The 16,004-nt window shown below is 43.9% G+C and overlaps 2 protein-coding genes across 6 annotated transcripts in view; one reads left to right on the top strand and one right to left on the bottom strand.

Moving 5' to 3' along the window:
- The window catches only part of GPS1 (G protein pathway suppressor 1), an 18,735-nt gene extending 13,024 nt beyond the window's left edge, over window positions 1-5,711 (bottom strand). The window contains exons 1-2 of one of the 4 annotated variants that reach the window (XM_081899730.1): window positions 5,584-5,711; window positions 2,723-2,926 (exon numbers count right to left, since the gene is read on the bottom strand). In XM_081899730.1, the coding sequence (XP_081755856.1) occupies window positions 2,723-2,926; window positions 5,584-5,616 (237 nt within the window). In that variant the 5' untranslated portion in view covers window positions 5,617-5,711. Of the gene's footprint in view, window positions 1-2,722; window positions 2,927-5,583 lie in introns of those variants that run through there. The other 3 variants (XM_081899731.1, XM_081899732.1, XM_081899733.1) reach the window with 3 other exon arrangements.
- Window positions 5,695-16,004, top strand: RFNG (RFNG O-fucosylpeptide 3-beta-N-acetylglucosaminyltransferase). Of its 2 annotated transcripts, none has more exons than XM_081899831.1 (9): window positions 5,695-5,832; window positions 7,595-8,737; window positions 9,733-9,781; window positions 10,176-10,278; window positions 10,831-10,984; window positions 11,881-11,966; window positions 12,057-12,222; window positions 13,112-13,197; window positions 13,393-16,004. In XM_081899831.1, exons 2-9 carry the CDS (start codon window positions 8,237-8,239, stop codon window positions 13,457-13,459), a joined length of 1,212 nt encoding a protein of 403 aa, XP_081755957.1. In that variant the 5' UTR covers window positions 5,695-5,832; window positions 7,595-8,236; the 3' UTR covers window positions 13,460-16,004. The 2 variants fall into 2 exon arrangements, with proteins under 2 accessions (XP_081755957.1, XP_081755958.1); XM_081899832.1 differs by having other exon boundaries at window positions 5,764-5,895.

Raw genomic sequence — 16,004 nt, 5'->3', positions numbered from 1 at the left:
GAAATAGTTTTATGCTTGGGGTAGGAGTAAACAATTTGAGGAAACCAAAAAGGAGCATCCTCTTGCTTCACAGTTCATTCACTCAACCCTTTTCATTGATTTATATGGCCCACTCCACTGTCAAAGCTCGGAACAAGCATCAATACACACACATATAATTCCACTAAATTCAAATATGCAGCTGAAAACAATATTAAAATCTCTAACCACTACCTGCATCTTGGGCATAATGCTGCCTCTCAAAAGTAAGCCAAAGGAAAAAAAGGATCCTTTGGTTTGTTGAGTGGGGTTATTTCATAATTCTGCAGAACCACCAATCGTGGCTCATGGGTTATCTATTGAACTCATCACTCAGCAGCTGAAACAAAGAATCCAATAAATATAGATTTACAGATCCTAGCAAGCTACTTTATTATCTGGTATGATAGTGCTAAAGCAAAACATGCATTTCAAAGTCATGGTGTGGGCTACAAATGCAATAAGAAATAAGGAATTTGATCAAGTGACTAAAGATGCTCACTGCCAGGGTGCCATTTGTTCTGGGGTTAGCCTTGATCCTAATTAGAACAGGTCACATCTCTGTGAACCTTCTAAAACAGTGGTGCTCAAGATATTTTCCCCACAGATCACTTGAAAATTGCTGAGGGTCTTGAGTTGTCTGCCTGTTGGAGTAACTGTAATGTGCTGTGCTAGATGCCGTAGGCTTTTTAACTAAATTTTAACAGGCACACTGTGAACCACCTGAATGAAGATTATGGACCACAGTTTGAGAACCCCCTCCTCTACAGCATACCTAGGCCTTACGAATACAAGTCTATCTAAATCAGGCAAAAGGTCCACCTGTCTCAGCTCGCAGTTTCCTACTGTGGCCTCCTCACCTGTCCCCTCAAGCCTCCTGCCCCCATGCTCTCAAAACCAGCTGCAGAGGGTTGGGTGACCCTCCAGAGCAGATTGTGGGTGGGTGGAGATGGAACTGAGGTCCCACTGCACCAGGAGAACCATGCATGAAGAGCATTGGATGCAACCCCTACATAGGCATGTGAATGAAATAAAGCTGCTAGATTTTCAGTTTCAACCTCAGTTTTAAGCTTATAGTTTCAGAGGAAACTAAAAATGCAAGAAGCTGCCGGCTGACGTTTTCAGGTACAGGTGTCATCAGGTTGGGGCTTTCAGATTTTGAGTAACATGCCTGACCCTTCCTTCAGTTGACAGGCCCAGAGGAGGTAGGGACAAGCTCAGTTCTCCACCTGAGTTAAAAGTTGTCAGACAACCTAATCGGCTCATTCACCTGACACCTCAACAATGTCAGCTCACCTGTTTTCCCCTGTGCATTTTCAAATCAAATTGCGTGGGCATAGGCACAGCAAAGTGCAAGTCCCAACAACTGTTTAATCCTCAGGGCTTGCAAAACCCTGTGTACAGCACTCTGGAAGCCCCGATGCAGTGCTTATGAAGTGCTATGCACAGGACTCTGTAGGTGTCACCAATCCTGAAAACTCCCTTCTGGCTCAACTGCAGCTTTACCTGACATCGTATACTATGGCAGGTGGGTGTGGCTTAGCCAAAACTGCCTCGTGGACCAAATGGAAAGGCTTGATGGGCCTAACTAAACACGCAGCCAGAGGTTCCTCACTGCTGCTTTGACTGAAGATGCCAGGGAATTACCTCTGGACTTTCTGCAGAGAAAACATTTGCTCTGTTAAGTGATGGGCTTTCCAGATGCAGAGGTTAGGGAGATGGAGATGTTAACATGGAATTTTTGATCCTGTAGCAATAGTGCACAGGACTGACATTGGAACCCATACTCATATGAAGAATCACCTGATCCATGCCTTGTTATTATTTAGGTCTTCATTAGAGACCAGGCCCTAGGTGACACCACCTTCTGAAGCGAGTTGGGTGGCTTCTGTAACAGTAACAGGGTTTTCTCAGTGGTTGCATCTCATCTACTCCATCTCTCTCCTATAATCTACTCAACACTTACTTTGCTGGCCTTTAAATGCCAAATGAAAGCTCTTGGTTTCTTGCGATGGACAACATCGCCATCACATTCAATTTATTAATTGCCTTCTAAACAACCATCTGAAGGTAAAGGTAAAGGTAAAGGTACCCCTGCCCATACGGGCCAGTCTTGACAGACTCTGGGGTTGTGCGCCCATCTCACTTAAGAGGCCAGGGGCCAGCGCTGTCCGGAGACACTTCCGGGTCACATGGCCAGTGTGACATCGCTGCTCTGGCGAGCCAGAGCTGCACACAGAAACGCCGTTTACCTTCCCGCTGGTAAGCGGTCCCTATTTATCTACTTGCACCCGGAGGTGCTTTCGAACTGCTAGGTTGGCAGTTCAAATTACCATCTGAAGGTAATTTGTGTATAATACATGTTGCTGTTTTTTACTTTGGGTGGTTTTGATGGATTACATCTTTATTGTTTTAAATATGTTGCAAGCTGTCTTGTGACTTACAACAGATATTATTTATTTAGGATACATTAATTTCTGTGACAGATTATAGCCTGTCCCCATCATCCCTCTTCTAGATACGCCATCCTTCTAGCTGTTATAAGTTTGTGCTCAACCACACAATGCAAAGTCACTTGTCATTTGAAAAAGATGTACCCACTTCAGGAAAAAAAAGAACCGTTTTAAACAAGTATGGCTTAGTGCTGGCAAAAGTCAAGTCATTCTCACTCAGTCATCCTTGAGTGCTTTCTCCTTGGAGATACCTCATAGAGCAGGGTGCAGGCTGATAAGCAGGCACTTAGGCTGAAGTCTCCAGATGTACCTGGGAGGAAGAGTTCTGACCTACTGCTGCGGGGGGTGTTGTATAGATCTGTCACTGACGAGGAAGCTGAGCTCGGAACTGAACTATCCCTCATCCTGTCCTGACTTTCTGTACCCCCTCGCCCTGACACAGAGCTCGCCGGCTGCTAAAGGAAAGAAAGGTAATTAATGCCTCTGCAGTCATAGACATCACGCCTCTTGCTCATGTTAGGCTACAATAATATGCTCCAGTTTTCATTGCAGGCGTTTGTTAATTTCACTGTTGTATGACTGTGCTGCATGCCCCTTGGTCCATCCTACCATACACAGCAAGGAGTAGGGAACCTTTTTAAGTCTGAGGGCTGTATTTCCTTCTGTGCAACCTTCTCAGGGCCATGTGGCAGTGGTGGGTGAGGCCAGAGACAAAAGAAAGCAGAGCAATGAACATTAATTTTATATTTGTGTCTACACACACGCCCAATTCTATCCTCCATGTGGGCAAGCAAGAGCCATTATCAGATTCCAAGGACACTTTCTAGACAGGCAAAATTTGGGGTGTGAAGCAGCGCCAGTGAGGGTTGTGGCTTGGGAAGAGTTCCAAGGGTCAAATGAAAAGGCTGGAGGGCTGCATCTGGCCCCCAGGCCTGAAGTTCCCCACTCCTGCTATGTAGTTAGCATTCCACAGCCACAGTAAGTGAGCGCTAGAAAGACAGGATTGGATATAAAAACTCTGTATTTTGTTGTCAACTAAAGAGCAGCAAATTGCATGACATCATTGGCTTGCATTCAATGCCTTCATAAAATGACACATTATGTGAAGCAGATTAATTCCTGTAATTTGTCTTCTAGGCAGCATCCACAGTTAGTATCTCCCAATCCTCTATCATCTCACAAAACATAAAGTATGGGAAACAGAACTTGTCGAGCAGATATGAGTGCTGTTTTGAACCCATTTCCTCTGCAAGAAAATTCTCATGACTATCTAAAGGTGTTGAAGAGAAAAATGGGGAATATGTCTGAGAAAGGGTGTAGAACATAGCAAAGAATATGTTTATTGACTATTACAAACTTGAAAGACAGGAACTAAAATATTTTAAGATGAACATGCACTGTGATCTAACTTTGATCTTCACATGCAGCAAGATTTAAGTCACAATCTGCAAAATTCAACCTGAAAATGCCACCATCAGGTGAGAGGGGAGAGCACAAAAATGTATGCTAGAGGAGAGACACAAATATTTCTTTTATAAAGTTATAATAAAATCTGTTGTCAAAACACCTGAAGGGATCAGGTATGCTGTGTAGAGTCGCAACACTGTTCTTTAGTTAGACCATAGCTGAAGAGAGAAATATTGCTGAAACAGCAGAGGCAAGTTGTGACGTGAGTTGCTGCTAGGAGACAGGTCCTTGAGAGTTATTTATTTATTTATCCACTGTGTTACAGCTGCTGCAGCCAGATCTCTCAGTATGAAAGCCTCTACTGTATTTCAAGCACCATGTTTTTTGTTGTTTTTGATCCTACCACTTTTTGGAAGCAGATAAACAATTAGGAGAATCAACCATAAAATAGGCAATTTACTAAAATGCACCACACATAAAAGCCAAATCCTCTTGACCTTTGGTGCTGACCTTTAAAGCTGTAAACTGCCTCAGCCCAGTATGTCTGGAGGAGCATCTCCACCCCCATTGTTCAGCTTGAACACTGAGGTCCTCCTCTGAGAGTCTTCTGCTGGTTCCCTCACTGCAAAAAGGAAGTTACAGGGAACCAGGCAGAGGGCCTTCTCCGTAGTGATGCCCTCCTTGTGGAACGTTCCCCAGATGTCAAGGAGATAAAGAACTATATAACTGAGGGCAGCCCTGTATCAGGAAGTTTTAAATATTTGATTTTTTTATATATGATGTAAGCCACCTAGAGTGGCTGGGGAAACCAGCCAAATGGGCACGGTATAAATAATAAAATAATAACAATTATTATTATTATTATCATTCCATATTTCCATTGATAGAACTAATTTTCTCATAATATGAGGAGTGCAGGATCTGTAACATCCCTGGAGCTGCATTTTGCAATGTGGAGATTAAACAGGTCTCTACTATTCAAGTAATTACATTACAACCGCATTGAGCCATTGCTATCGTAGATCAGGATGTGGGCCTGCACATGGATAAGATCATTCAATCCCATCCATTTCCTCTGCAGCACACGATTTCGGGGGTGGGTGGGGGTCTTAAACTTAAGGGTCTACACTTAAAGATATTCAGAAGCATAAGAACTATGTCCACCCAAGCCTTTCCAACAAGCTGCAAATTTCATGACACCGTGTGGTTTCCACAGTGCACACTGACATGCATTAAAACAGAAACAATCTGCCTTCAATTGTCAGGTATTAAACGGCAGGTTGCAGCACAGGCCCTCGGAGGTCCCTGACGCGGTTTCTCCAAAACCAGAACCGGGTTCCGTGCAAGGGCGGCGGCAGAACCAAAGGCGTGAGACGGCAGGGCAGGCCGTAACCGCGGCCAACGGCCTTTCCCCTCGCCCAGGTCAGGGGCCCTGAGCCCACATTCAGAGCCTTCCGACCCTCTTGCGTATCCCGCCCCCCCTTGGCCCCCTTCCTCAAGGGCTCCGCCTGGGGCGGCAACTCAGAATGACACACGCGCTGCTGATCCCCCGCAGGGGCGCGATCCTCCTCGGCGACCCAGCGGGATCCTGCCCGCCCGCAACCACAGCCCTGCTCGCTGGACGGAAAGGCAACAGCAGCGCCTTATATGGGGCGAACCCGAGCCCGCCGCCGCCGCCGCCGCCCCCCCGAAACTTCATCGGTACCTGCAAATTGAAGACTTGGACGGGTAGCGGCATATTGACCCTCGCACCATGGACTTCCGGGTCGCGCCCCCTTCTTCTTCCACTTCCGGGTCGCGCTCCACTTCCGGGTCGCGTCCGTTCCACAGGTGAAGCCCTTAAAGGGGCCGCGGAGCCTTCGCTGCCCGCTGCCAACGCGCAACCCCCCCCGCCCCCGCCGCGACCCTCGCGATCTGCTCGGCGGATGGCGCCGGATGCTGAGCTGAGCGACAGGTGAGTTAAGAGGCGCAGCGAGACGGCGCCCGCGTCCCTCCGCCTTGGAGACGCTGCGCGTAGGTAGGAGGCGAGAGGAGGAGAAGGGTCAGGATGGCCGCGGCGGCGGGAGAAGGGTGGGGGGGATGTCAAGGTGTGTGTGTCCTTGTTGCCATGGTGACCAACCGGGGTGCGGAAGAGCAGTTGTCTCTATGGCAACCGGCTTGAGAGGCCTAAAGTGCTGCGAAGGGCACTTATGGGGCCTCTGGGACATTATCCCTCTAAAAGTCCCGTCTTCCCCGGGCGCAGTCAGCTCTTTTTGCTGAAAAGCTATCCCAGTTAAAGAAGCGAGGCCTGTACTAATCCTTTGGGAATGGCTAGTTCATGCCTGTTTTAAGTGTGCCCGTCGCCAGGCAGAGCCTTTAAACCAGAGGCTTCAACCCTAAAACTCAGTGGATCCCAAACTCTGTCCCACTTCAAAAACTGCTGATGTTCTTGGTTGGCCACTCAGTGATTCCCCCCCCCCGCCCGCCTGTAGCAGAAATTATAATGCACGGTGGTCCATGGTGTATGATTTTTAATTGTATTTCATTTCTTCTTTTTATTTCTTACGTTGCATGCATTTTTTTTACCACTTGAATTCTAAACATTCTGCAAATCAATGTGCATATTTAATGCAGGCATGCTGTGGGCCAAGTGAATGAAGCTCATGGAGCACTAGTCCCTTGCTATAGATGCTTACTTGGGAGAAAGTATTATAAGATCCCAGTGAGGAGAACCTCCTGAGGAAACTTGCATAGGCTTGTACTGTGAACCAGCCTAAGATGTTTTTCTGCTTGTCAGGAGAAAACTTCAATACCGCTCAGGAGCACTTTGTCAAGCTTAGCATTTCATTCTTTGGAACTGCAATATATTAACTGACTACACATACGCCCCTCTTTGTGGAAGCTCAGAACAACTTATTTCAGGCAGGTTTCCACCAGGCATCCACACAGGACTGGTCTTTGAAACAGATATGTCTGATTCTTTTCAATGTTAGGTTTGTTCAAGCTCACAGAAATCAATGAGTTTAGGATGGTGCACCTAATATTGTGTAGGTTTGGGCTATAACCTTGTTTCAAAGACATGTGATGTTTGGGAATGAGATCATTTGTGTGTGTTCCAAATCTTTTCCTGAAAGAATACCATCTGACTCAGTTTGAGTCATACTTATAGTGCAATATGAACCCATGTCTGCTCAGAAGTAAATGGGGCTTACTCCCAGGTAAATGGGATTAGGATTGTAGCTTTAGGCATATTTAGAGCTGTACCACTGAAATCAAGTCCTATTGATTTCAGTGCATCTATTTTAAAAGTACTAAAAAGTACTCTGTATCCAACCCTATGTTTTTTCATCTCATTTCCCAGCAAGGGAGGTGATAATTGTATGAAAAAAAATAAATTAAGAAGCTTTTATTCACAATCCATTTCCCTTCTGTCAGTGTATTAACTACACTACAGATTATACTGAATAATTGGTTTCTGGAACATGCACAGCGGCAATATTTAAATAGATTTAAATAGATTTAAATTGACAGGCCATGTGGCAGATACTTGCATTGCAATAGCAAGTTTAAATAACCGTGCTTTAGTTGCACTTCTGTCTCTTGCAACTTGGTTCACAGAGGTTGTTAAGAATGTATGTGTAGTTTTTTAAAGAATTCCTGGTTCTCATGTTCACGTACAGAAAACTCTAAAATGTGTTTGTTTTTACGATATTATAACAATGTCCTTTTTTTAACAGAAAAACTTCATCTTATTGAAAGTGTGCCTATCACCTGAAGAAAGGTACAGATGGGACACTGATAATGCACGTTAATAAGAAGTGCCTGTACCTTAGTGATAGAGGACAGGCCTGGCATGAAGAAACTCTGAGATTCCGTCTCCAACCAAAGGACCAGATAGCAAGTGACAGGAAAGACCCCTACCTAAGACTCTGGAGAGCTGCTGCCATTAAAAACAATACTGTATCAAATAGGCCATCTGACTTTAAAGCAACTCCATGTGTTCATAAAGAGTAAAGCTGTGTTTGCACAGACCTGTCTTGATTTTTGCTTCATGGTGTCTTTAAACATTCAGCCTCAATACTTGTCAATATACAATTTTAAAGTTGATTAAATGAACTTACATACACAAATAATACAGTGGCTTAGAGGCTTCCCTCTCCCTGTAGAACAGGTGCCAACTCTGTGTTTTACTGTTAGGATGATAAGTCCAGAGGTTAGAAACTGAAATATAAGTAGGTGTCTATGGTATTTGAGTGCCATAAAAATTATACTCTGTTGCTGGGAAATTCCTAGGCCTTGACAAATGTATCAGTTTCTGTTTTTCTCACCTTAAAAATGTCACAAGTTTACAATATGACAAAGGCCCTTGGGGCTGAAGAATGAGCTTTTCCTGCATTAAGCTCAGTAAGATCTGCTTCCTGCTCTCAGTTATCTTTTGTGCAGTTCTCCTCTTGCTAATCCCCAAATTCCAGGCCATTTGGAAACCTAGAAGTTATCCACAGCCACAGCCACCACTTCCTTTTAATGGTTCCAGCAACAGTGACATCACTTTGCAGCTGGTGGAGTCCAGTTCAATTGATCATTTGGATGATGAGGCGAACAATATAGTCTCCTTGGTGAAAGAAGAACTGTTAGAAGAATGGAGTCACTATATCATAACCACTGGGAGATCTGGTCTGAAGGCTAACAGAAAGATGAATGAGAGCCCAATTAATCGATTGGACAGTTTGATGAAAGACCATGAGGAACCTGCTTTAGCCTCTGCTAAGGAAAAGCTGGAGTTGAAGGATATCTTTATTGCTGTGAAAACAACAAGGAAGTACCATAGAACAAGGCTGAACTTGCTGTTCCAAACATGGATTTCTCAGGCTAAGGGACAGGTAAGAACACTTTCCTTACCAAGCTAAAATACTAACTTGTTTAACACTGAAATCTCATACTCTCTCATCAGGTATAATTCATAGAACTTATTCAGAGACAGCATGAGGAGTGTCATGGAGCCATGCAACCTAATCTTACCCACATCAGTAACATATCAGGCTACCATGCCATCTGGATATTCAGCATGCATGAGAAGGGACTGTGTGGGTAAACTGACATAAATGTGTGTAGAGATCTTCTATGTGAGGTGGGTGATCTGAATGGAACAGAGCCTTCCTTGCATGGAGGATCTCTTATGTTCACATATAGGTTAAAGGTAAAGGGACCCCTGACCATTAGGTCCAGTCGTGACAGACTCTGGGGTTGCGCTGCTCATCTCGCTTTATTGGCCGAGGGAGCCGGCGTACAGCTTCCGGGTCATGTGGCCAGCATGACTAAGCCGCTTCTGGCGAACCAGAGCAGTGCACGGAAACGCCGTTTGCCTTCCCACCGGAGCGGTACCTATTTATCTACTTGCACTTTGACGTGCTTTCGAACTGCTAGGTGGGCAGGAGCAGGGACCGAGCAACGGGAGCTCACCCCGTCGCAGGTTGATTCAAACTGCTGACCTTCTGATCGGCAAGTCCTAAGCTCTGTGGTTTAACCCACAGCGCCACCCTCGTCCCACCCTCAGATATAGGTTATATGCAAGATATTCATGGGGAATGTGAAATCCTTGATCCTTGTTTTGGTGGAATTTTTCCTGGGTTGAGCAAAAAACTGCTTGTACAATGTTAGATGACATATTTGGTTCTCTCTCCACCAAATTAGGCAGCCAAATGCTGATTAAACTTCCACATAGGAAAGAGACACTGATCCTTTCCTGATTTTTAGCTTGCTGGAAACCAGTAGAATGTCTTTTTGCTCAATGTTCAGACTAAAACTTAACATTAGTGTTACTTCAAAATCTTTAGGATATAAAGTCTTTCTTTGTTGTTTTCCATGTTTCCCATAGACATTTATATTCACAGACTGGGATGATCAGGAGCTACGTCTCAGAGCAGGTAAGCTGCTTCCCAAATTTCTGAAAGTTGTAACAGGTTTATATTTATAGGTGACACATGTTAAATAAATTTGCTATCTTCCTAAGAGAGGGACAGTAGCTCAGTGATAGAGCATGTTTTGTGTGCAGTACACCCCAGGTTCCATCCTTTGCATCTCCAGTTTTAAAAAAGGGGATATAAAGTAGCAGGAAATATAAAAGACCCCTACCTGAGTAAACAATATTTGCTTCCGCACTGCTGCAAGGTCTGAATTCTGCTTTGTTTGTATCAGATGTCTATGTAATCCACACTGAATATTACCCAGAGCATTTCTTCATATGCAAGCCCTACTGTATTTGTTATCTCTCTTACAAATCATGCATCTCCCCCTGTTTTAATCATTTTTCTTTTATAGGGGACCATGTAATCAATACCAACTGCTCAGCTGTTCACACTCGCCAAGCTCTCTGCTGCAAGATGTCCGTGGAATATGATAAATTCCTAGAGTCTGGGCGAAAGTAAGTGAGAGTCACTATTTCCATTAGTGCCTATTTTTTAATTCTCCTTTCTGGCATCAGTGAGTTAGCATGAGCTACCTCCAGCACAACTGATGAGCATAAAAGAAACCAAATTTGTCTGAAAGGATGGAGTAGCAAATCAAGATACAGTGGTACCTCGGGTTAACTTAATTCGTTCTGGTGGTCCGTTCTTAACCTGGAAACTGTTCTTAACCTGAAGCACCACTTTAGTTAATGGGGCTTCCCAGTGCCGCCGCGCCGCTGCTGTGTGATTTCTGTTCTCATCCTGAAGCAAAGTTCTTAACCCGAGGTACTATTTCTGGGTTAGCGGAGTCTGTAACTTGAAGTGTCTGTAACCCGAGGTACCACTGTACTGGCTTCTGATCCAACATTCTACTTTTGCCTTCTCAGATTGTGGCCTCATTTGCCTTTTCATGGTTGTGATTCTGTGAGGTAGACACTTTCACCAAAGAAACCCTGGTAGCAAGAGCCATCTTGTGATGCCTTGTGACCTCCTCTGTGTCTCTCCATGTCTTGTTTTTTTTCCTGCAGGTGGTTTTGTCATGTGGATGATGATAACTATGTGAACCTGCACAATCTCCTGCATCTCCTGTCTGCTTTTTCACACAGCCAAGATATATATGTGGGGAGACCAAGTCTAGACCATCCAATTGAAGCAGCAGACCATGTTCGGAATGACGGATCAGTGAGCATTTTCTATAATTGAGTCTCTGTTATCTCAAACTGAACAAATCAGATTCTTGCACTCGCTATGTATTCCTCACTTAAATATCCTGGAAGTCCTCCCCCTTCTTCGCTATTTACAGCCAGGTTTCCCCATCCCATTGCAGAATGCAACTTGGGAACATTTTCCCAAGACATATGGTGCTCAGGAGGTTTTCTGCAGCTGCTTGCACTCAGAGTTACGGTAGAACCTTTCTTAGGTCTCATTATCTTATCCTATACTAAACTGAGATAGCAGTAGAGGGACGTGGTGTGTCATCTGTAATTCAGCTGATACTCTCTCGATTTGCTCACATCCCCCTGTAGTCTAAATATGATATCTTTATAAATTACACTTGGAGGGTTGCCAGCTTCAGATGCAAGCAACATAATTTCCATCCCTCTCTTCATATACTTCTCAGTGGTCAGCACAGCTACCTAAGGAAGTATTTGTGAAGTAATAACTGTTTCCTAAGTCATCGCTACTCTGGGATGGAAAATCATCTTACAGAGGTGCCTTAGGAAAGTAGGCACCTTCCTCTGCTTACAGATTCTGTCCTTCAGATCCATGCTTCATCCTTGTTGTGCTGTCGCATTGTGCTGCTCTTCAGGATAGCTCAGTTGGTAAAGCAAGAGACCTTTAATCTCAGAGTTGTGGGTTCGAGCGCCAAACTGGGTAAAATATTCCTGCCTTGCAGCTGGTTAGACTAGATGACCCTTGTGATCCCTTCCAGCTGTACAATTCTACGATTCTATGATCTGTTGAGAGTCTTTGGATATGGAGATCAAACAATGTAAACATTCCTGATGCATGGATAGGATCTGACTTACCCAGGTGACCATAAAGCTGACAGAAATATTATTTGTTTATCTTGGTAGACCACTGCGAAGTTCTGGTTTGCCACAGGTGGTGCAGGGTTCTGCATCAGCAGAGGTCTTGCGCTCAAGATGAGCCCCTGGGCTAGGTATGTGCTACTTGGACAATTCTCTCTTTTTTTCTGCTGCCGTACTAGAATCTAGAAAATTTCATTCTCTGATTTATTGTCTTTTGACAGCCTAGGAAGCTTCATCAGCACTGCAGAGAGAATTCGACTCCCCGATGACTGCACCATTGGTTACATTATTGAGGGGCTGTTGGAGGTGAAACTCTTGCGCAGCCCCTTGTTCCACTCTCATCTGGAAAACTTGCAGCAGCTGCGTGGCGAAGCTGTGCTGAAACAGGTATGGACAAATCTTCCTTAATGCATGCAGGTATCTCTTCCGCTTGCCTGTCCATCAAAATAGATACATGTATGTGGATTTGTGGCTGAAGCTATTCTAAGAGTTTGGTGTGTGTAACAATTTATTAAAGTACTGTAATACATATGCCTTTTCCAAAGGCTTGCCACAACCATGGAAAAACCAAGAAGGGGGAAATTATGGAAAACAAATATATCTCTACACATATTTAAACAACATACACTAATACGGCTATTATTATTATTATTATTATTATTATTATTATTAGTGAGGAAAGCCTTGAGGGCCTGAAAGTGGTGCAATGAATAAAAGCAGGGAACGCCACTGAACTTCAGAGCAGGCTTTGATGAGGCATTTAAAAGTGGTAGCTACACCGCTGCTAACAGAATGGAGAAATGGAATGAATGAACAAGCAGGATGTAAAGATATCTAGTGCCAGGAGAGGGGTTGTGAAAGTATAATAGAATTGGTGGCTTGAGAAGCCCTAAATTCAGGTCTTGGGTGGTTTGATGGTTTTGCTACATAATCTTTCTGAACTGTGACAAGTCCTAGCAGGTGAAAGTAAGAGACAGAAACACTAATGACCTGCTTCATCCTGGTCTTCTTCATTCTGGGGGAATGTCCTTTTGACACATCTAGTCTGGGCCTAAGCTATGTTTGCATTATCCTGAGTGGCAGATAGGGATCACTCACCAGCAACTTATTTGTTCACCATTTATTTTTACATAATTTCTGCTATTTGTCTTGGAAATATCACAAGGCTACTATCCCTCCTTTGCCACTTCTGCATTTGCCACCTCCTTATTCTTGTATTGTTTGCCATGCTCTGGCAAGTGCTGTTTCTAAGCACGTGTTTTCCCCCCACTGTCAGGTTACCTTGAGTTATGGTGGTCCCGAGAACAGGCGCAATGTTGTAAGCGTGGGTGAAGTGTTCAACATACAGCAAGATCCAACTCGGTGCGTATGTAGCCATTTTTCAAATGAAATCAATTTGACTAACAAATCCAAGCACAAGAATAAGAAATGGCATTTCTTTGCCAGCAAAATATACTGACAAGTTATGGCCAATGTCCCTGCACTGGTGGCTTTGTATATTTCAGGCCAGATTGTGTTAACTCCTCTGACAGTTTCTAATTTTCTTTCTATTTGCAGATTCAAATCTGTCCACTGTCTCCTCTACCCTGACACTGGATGGTGCCCCAGTCTAACAGTGAACTGATATCTGTCCTAACATTCAGCAAGGACTCTTGCTGGTCCTTTTTTTTTTTAATGTGCAGCCAAAGCTGTCTTTGGGGAGAAAACGGAAGACAAGGTCAAAGCAAGTGTTGAGATGCCCTGACCACTATTGTAAATGGTCTTTGGACATATCTTTAGTCTTGAAGCACATCATAAGCTATATCTGCAATGCTCTTCTCACTCCTTTTCCGATCACATATATGTCATGTTAGCCAAACCTGTTTCCTATTGCATTGCATTTGTACAACCTCAGGAATGTTACAGTCTGGCACTGTAGCAATATAGTTGAGGGCTAATCTTCTTTCTACTAGAATGCTTGGAGTAAAGCACAAAGCTTTGTTTTAAGACTTCACATGGGAAAACGAGGGTTTTTTAAATGGAAAAATAGTGTAATCAAGAAGTTGTAGCCTGTTGTTTATTCTGCCTCAGCATCTGTATCCTTGTGGAACCACACTAGAAATGCTAGTGACTGCTTGCCTACTAATGGTTATAAAGTAGACCAGTATTTACAGAGTGCATATTCTCAGAAATACCCTGAGAGGTGATACGATAGCCATTTTCAAATATCTGAAGGGCTGTCACATGGAATAAGCTCCCCCCCCCTTTTTTTCTACTCCAGAATGTAGTACCTGAACCAATGGATTCAAATTCCAGAAAGGAAATTCCAGTTAAACATTGGGAAGAACTTTTCTGATAGGGAGAACTGTTATGACAGTGCAACAGACAACCTCAGAAAGTTGTGGACTATCCTTAATTGGAGATTTTAAAGAGGTTGGGTGGCCTTTGTCAGGGATTTTTTTTAGCTGTGATTCCTGCATTGTAGGGGGTTGAATTAGATGCCCATCGGGTCCCCTCCAACACTATAATTCTTTGATTCTATCCTGCTCCTGTGTTCCATGCTATAGCAGAGCCACTTGCCTGGCCATTTGAAAGCTATCTTATACATGTTCTGTATTTCACGTTTGCCTGGCTGAAAAACATATACATACGGAAGTCCCCCACTGTTACCTCCAAGTCCCACACCTATTTGTCTTGAGCATTCTGTGCCCTCACCACTAACTAATATAATTGAAACCCCCATTTATCTTGGCTGGACCACTATACGTTTATTGCTTTTTGTATTGTAGCTTGTCTTCTCTTCTTGATGCATTCCACAATCAATATGCTGGATATATGAGGAAAGAACATTTGTTAACTCATGATGTATGTGATACTATTTAAGGACTTTTTCGATGATGGACTGGATTAGCTCTATAAAGGACATTTTATAATCCTGGAACTGTGAATGTTTAATATTCTCTGCAATCAGTCTTCAGCTAGCATAGAATAAACTACAAACTTATACAGCGGTACCTCAGGTTACATATGCTTCAGGTTACATACGCTTCAGGTTACAGACTCCGCTAACCCAGAAATAATGCTTCAGGTTAAGAACTTTGCTTCAGGATGAGAAAAGAAATTGTGCTCCGGCGGCACAGCGGTAGCCGGAGACCCCATTAGCTAAAGTGGTGCTTCAGGTTAACAACAGTTTCAGGTTAAGTATGGACCTCCTGAATGAATTAAGTACTTAACCTGAGGTACCACTGTACCATACTGGCATGGTATAACCCTGCTTGTAAATACTGTCGCAGCATTCGCCAAAAAGTTAAAAGGGGGTTGCATTTTGGGAAAAGGTGAAGGAACCGTGTGTGTGCAGCCCTGAGATGAAATAAGTAATAACTGAAATGTTGACAAACTATCAGTTTATCAGGCCTCTCAAAGAATCTATCCCACCTTTGCAACCATAAGAAAATGAAGGTACCACACATCCATTTAAGGAACTCATACTACTTTAATAGTCATGAAGACAGTTTGTTAAGGGCCTCTTAACGACTCTCAGCATCCTTAACAAAAAACAGCAACAATTTATTTCTTATACCCTGCCCATCTGACTGGGCTGACTCTGCCATTCTGGAATGGGCTTATAATTGCCTCAGATCTGCCTTTCCTCATTGTTCATACTGCTTGTATCACAATAGAAATAAATATGCAACTCTCTCAAAAAAATGGGCAATGGGGTGATACTCAACTAAATTGTGTTTGGCATGGACCACCCACAGTACGATTAATAGGACTGTGCACTGGATTTGTCCTGAGACCTGAATCTCTAGCGCAAACTGAACTATTCAAAGGAATCTGGGCCTCATTTGAGTTCGATTGAGACAGCCCCAGATCTCTGTAGGTTGGATTAAGTGGCCCCGTGTCATCCAGGACTGTTGGGGTGGGGGTGGGGCATCAGGCAGGAAGGAGAGGCAGTCTTGAGGAAGAAGGAGAAACCGCAAAAAGGAGGAACCTACTGGGTGGCTCAATCTTCATGGTGGAACAAGGTGCTCTCCTGCCAGGCCTGTCCTGCTTCCTGAAGCAGATCCTGTGTGGAGCTCGTCACTGTTTTTTTGCAAACAGCTTCCCTGCAAACAAGCTTCCTTTGTGTGAAGGGAAGCTGCTTAAGCAGCACCGCCAACTTCAAAGACGCCTGCTCAGGTTTTTTT

This window comes from Podarcis melisellensis (assembly GCF_964234715.1).
Source record: "Podarcis melisellensis genome assembly, chromosome: 2".
In the NCBI taxonomy this organism is placed as follows: domain Eukaryota; kingdom Metazoa; phylum Chordata; class Lepidosauria; order Squamata; family Lacertidae; genus Podarcis; species Podarcis melisellensis.
This window is presented reverse-complemented; position numbering and strand designations above follow the sequence as displayed.